General features: G+C 55.9%; 1 protein-coding gene across 4 annotated transcripts in view; it reads left to right on the top strand.

Annotated features, from left to right (window-relative positions):
- TBCD (tubulin folding cofactor D) overlaps positions 1-3,188 on the top strand; it is a 196,147-nt gene that overhangs the window by 141,746 nt on the left and 51,213 nt on the right. For all 4 annotated transcript variants that reach the window (XM_017524704.1, XM_017524703.2, XM_037737131.1 and 1 more), the window contains one exon: positions 1,446-1,526. In XM_017524704.1, the coding sequence (XP_017380193.1) occupies positions 1,446-1,526 (81 nt within the window). The remainder of the gene's footprint in view (positions 1-1,445; positions 1,527-3,188) is intronic.

Genomic DNA, 3,188 nt, shown 5'->3' with positions numbered 1-3,188 from the left:
GGGGGGCCGACAGCGTGGCGGGGGGCCGACAGCGTGATGGGGGCTGACGTGTGACGGGGGCTGACGTGTGATGGGGGCCGACAGCGTGGCGGGGGGCCGACAGCGTGATGGGGGCTGACGTGTGACGGGGGCCGACAGCGTGGCGGGGGCCGACAGCGTGACGGGGACTGACAGTGTGGCGGGGGCTGACAACGTGTGCACCTGCTTCTTCCTCAGGAGAGCTCTCCCCACGTCCGTGGCCACTCGTCTCTTCTCCCGGCCTGTGCTCCCTGCCCTGCCCTCCATGTGGAGCAGGGCTGCCCCTCGTGGAAGGTCGTATCCATGGAATCCGAAGGAGCGCACTCCTGTGTCTCAGGGTTCTTTGGTCAGCGTATTGCACCTGCGGCTGGTCTGTGGTGGGTGTGTCTGTTTTTTTTTTTTTTTTGGGTGAGATGGAATCTCGCTCTGTCACCCAGGCTGGAGTGCAGTAGCATGATCTCGGCTCACTGCAACCTTTGCCTCCTGGGTTCAAGCGATTCTCCTGCCTCAGCCTCCTGAGTAGCTGGGACTACAGGCGTGCACCACCACGCCCAGCTAATTTTTTGTGTTTTTAGTAGAGACAGGGTTTAGCAGTGTGTGCACCTGGGTCTGACCGTGTGCAGGGGCTGGCAGGCCACCCGCCTCAGCCTCCCAAAGTGCTGGGATTACAGGCATGAGCCACCACACCCGGCCTCTTAAAAGTTTTTAACAGCTTTGCTGAATTATAATTGGTACATATTAACTGCATAGGGAGTGCACAGCGTTACCAGAGTGCATCTGGCACACGTTAACTGCATGCAGAGCGCACGGCTTTATCAGAGTGCATCTGGCACATGCTAACCACACACAGAGGGCACGGCTCTACCAGAGTGCACCTGGCACATGCTAACCACACGCAGAGTACACGGCTCTACCAGAGTGCATCTGGCACAGGCTAACCACACGCAGATGCATGGCTCTACCAGAGTGCATCAGGCACACGCTAGCCACACGCAGAGTACATGGCTCTACCAGAGTGCATCTGGCACACGCTAACCACACTCAGAGGGCACAGCTCTGAGTGCATCTGGCACACGCTAACCACCTGCAGAGGGCACGGCTCTACCAGAGTGCATCTGGCACATGCTAACCACACTCAGAGCGCACGGCTTTGCCAGAGAGCATCTGGCACATGCTAACCTCACACATAGCACACGACTTGCTGCGTGTGATGTAGGCATGCACCTGTGAGGCCTGAGCACACCCATCACCCTGGAGCCTCCCCATGTCCAGTCTTGGGTGACTGCTCAGGAGGGGATGGCTGCATCACGGGTAGATCTGAAGAAATGGGCAGACTGGATTTGGAGGTAACTGTGCTGAGTTCTCCCCAGCAGGGTGTGAGTTCTGGTTCTTCCATGTCTCAGCTCCTCTTTGTGTGTCTTTTGCAGCGTGTTTATTGCCGGCTTTCCCGAGTACACCCAGCCCATGATAGACCACCTGGTTACCATGAAGATCAACCACTGGGATAGGTAGGTTTTCTGTTTTTGTTTTTCAAAGAGGTTTTTTTTGTTTCCCCTCAAAAGAGATATTCAGTTGAGCTTATAAGCCTTGAGTGTATTTTCTCACTGTGGGTGTCATATTTTAAAATAACTTCTGAGAAGTAATATGAATTCCAGCCTTTATGCTGGATGTGTTGGGTCGTGGTCTGTCTCCAGTTCCACTTCTGGAGACCTTGGTCCAGTTGGTGTTCCCATGCGAATGCCTGCGCTGGCGTGTTGTGGGGTGCCGCTGCTGCCTGAAGGCGGGGTGGGGCTGGGAGGGGGCGGGGCCAGGTAACTTGGAGGCGGAGTCCCCATCTCCCTCAGCAGGCAGCGCCTCCCACTGACTGCTCCTTGTGGCTGCACAGGTGGCTTCTGCGCCATCTGCCGGGAGCCCAGCGGGTTTTGGTGGCCGTTTTCATAATTACAGCAGCAGCTTCAGGGTCTCCTAGTGTTTCACGGGCAGTCAAATGTACCTCAGAAAGGAGTCAATGGTGTGACCGCCGCCCCGAGGAGGTCAGCGGGTCCCCTCCTAGGACAGCGCTGTCCTGGGGTGCCTGTGGGTGCAGGTGGCTTTGGTGGGGCACAAGTCCAGAATCGGATCGGAGTTTCAGGGTTGGTGCGATGTGGATGAGGTCCTTTCTGATCTACAGTGGACACGTGCTGCCGCCTGGGGAGTGGTCCAGCTGCCTGTCGTGGTCCAGGCCGGGCTCTGAGGGATGGGAGCCTCTGGGAGAGGAACTCCTGGGGAGCATTCGGGCTGCTGGGGGAAACACCCCTCCCTTCGCGGTGATCATTTGATTACGGAGAAGGGTGTGAGTTGCTGACGCTCCAGGCATCCCTGCAAGTGTTACACAAAACTCTCTCCATTACGGCCAAAGGGCCCCTCAACCGAACTTGGGCGAAATTAATTTGTCCATTGTATCAGCTGGTTAGTCTTTAAAACCAGAGTTGTAAATATACAAACCACGGTGTCAGAGCTGTTGCATGCTCCAGCTGTTGTGGTGTTGTCTGTTTCTGCTTCAGTTCTGCCTGCTTTTCCTTCCCCTGTTGTGGGGTGGGGCCACTTACTGGATGTGGATGTACGTTCAGTTTGTTTCTCCCTGATGATTTGACCTTATCTCTACGGAGTGGCCCTTGTTGTCTTGTGTTAGATTCTTGCCTTGAAGTGTAACTATAGCCAGGTTACTGGTATAGGGCCTGGCTTGGCAAGCTTTTTCTTTCAAAGGCAAGACAAACGTGGTAGGTCTCTGTTCCGTACGTTTTACTGTGTTTTTTCTTTTGGTTTATGCAACCCTGGAAAAATGTGAAAACCATTCTTAGCTGAGGGTTGTCCTTCCACGAAGAGGCCTGGGTCTGGGCTTGCGGCTGCCGACCGCCCGGCCTGTGTTTCCGTTCCCTCAGCCGCGGGCGGTGGTCTTGTGGACGGTATGCAGTGTGCAGAGTTTCTCGGTGCCTGAGACGCCACCTTCCTTGAAGAGCTCTTTGTTTACTGTTGGAAGCGGACCGTGCGCCGGGCCTGGGCTGTGAAGGAGTCTCCGCCGACAGGAGGGGCTGCGGCAGGTGGTGCTGCTGGTGTAGCGCCTGCCCTCCTGCCTTGTTTGGTGGTGGTGCTATGGGTCTGGAGGCTTTAAATAATTGGAATACAGACAC

The sequence above is a fragment of the Cebus imitator genome, unplaced genomic scaffold, assembly GCF_001604975.1.
Source record: "Cebus imitator isolate Cc_AM_T3 unplaced genomic scaffold, Cebus_imitator-1.0 Scaffold36, whole genome shotgun sequence".
Taxonomy (NCBI): Eukaryota; Metazoa; Chordata; class Mammalia; order Primates; family Cebidae; genus Cebus; species Cebus imitator.
Note: the sequence above shows the minus strand (reverse complement) of the source record. Positions and strands in the feature narration are given on the sequence as shown.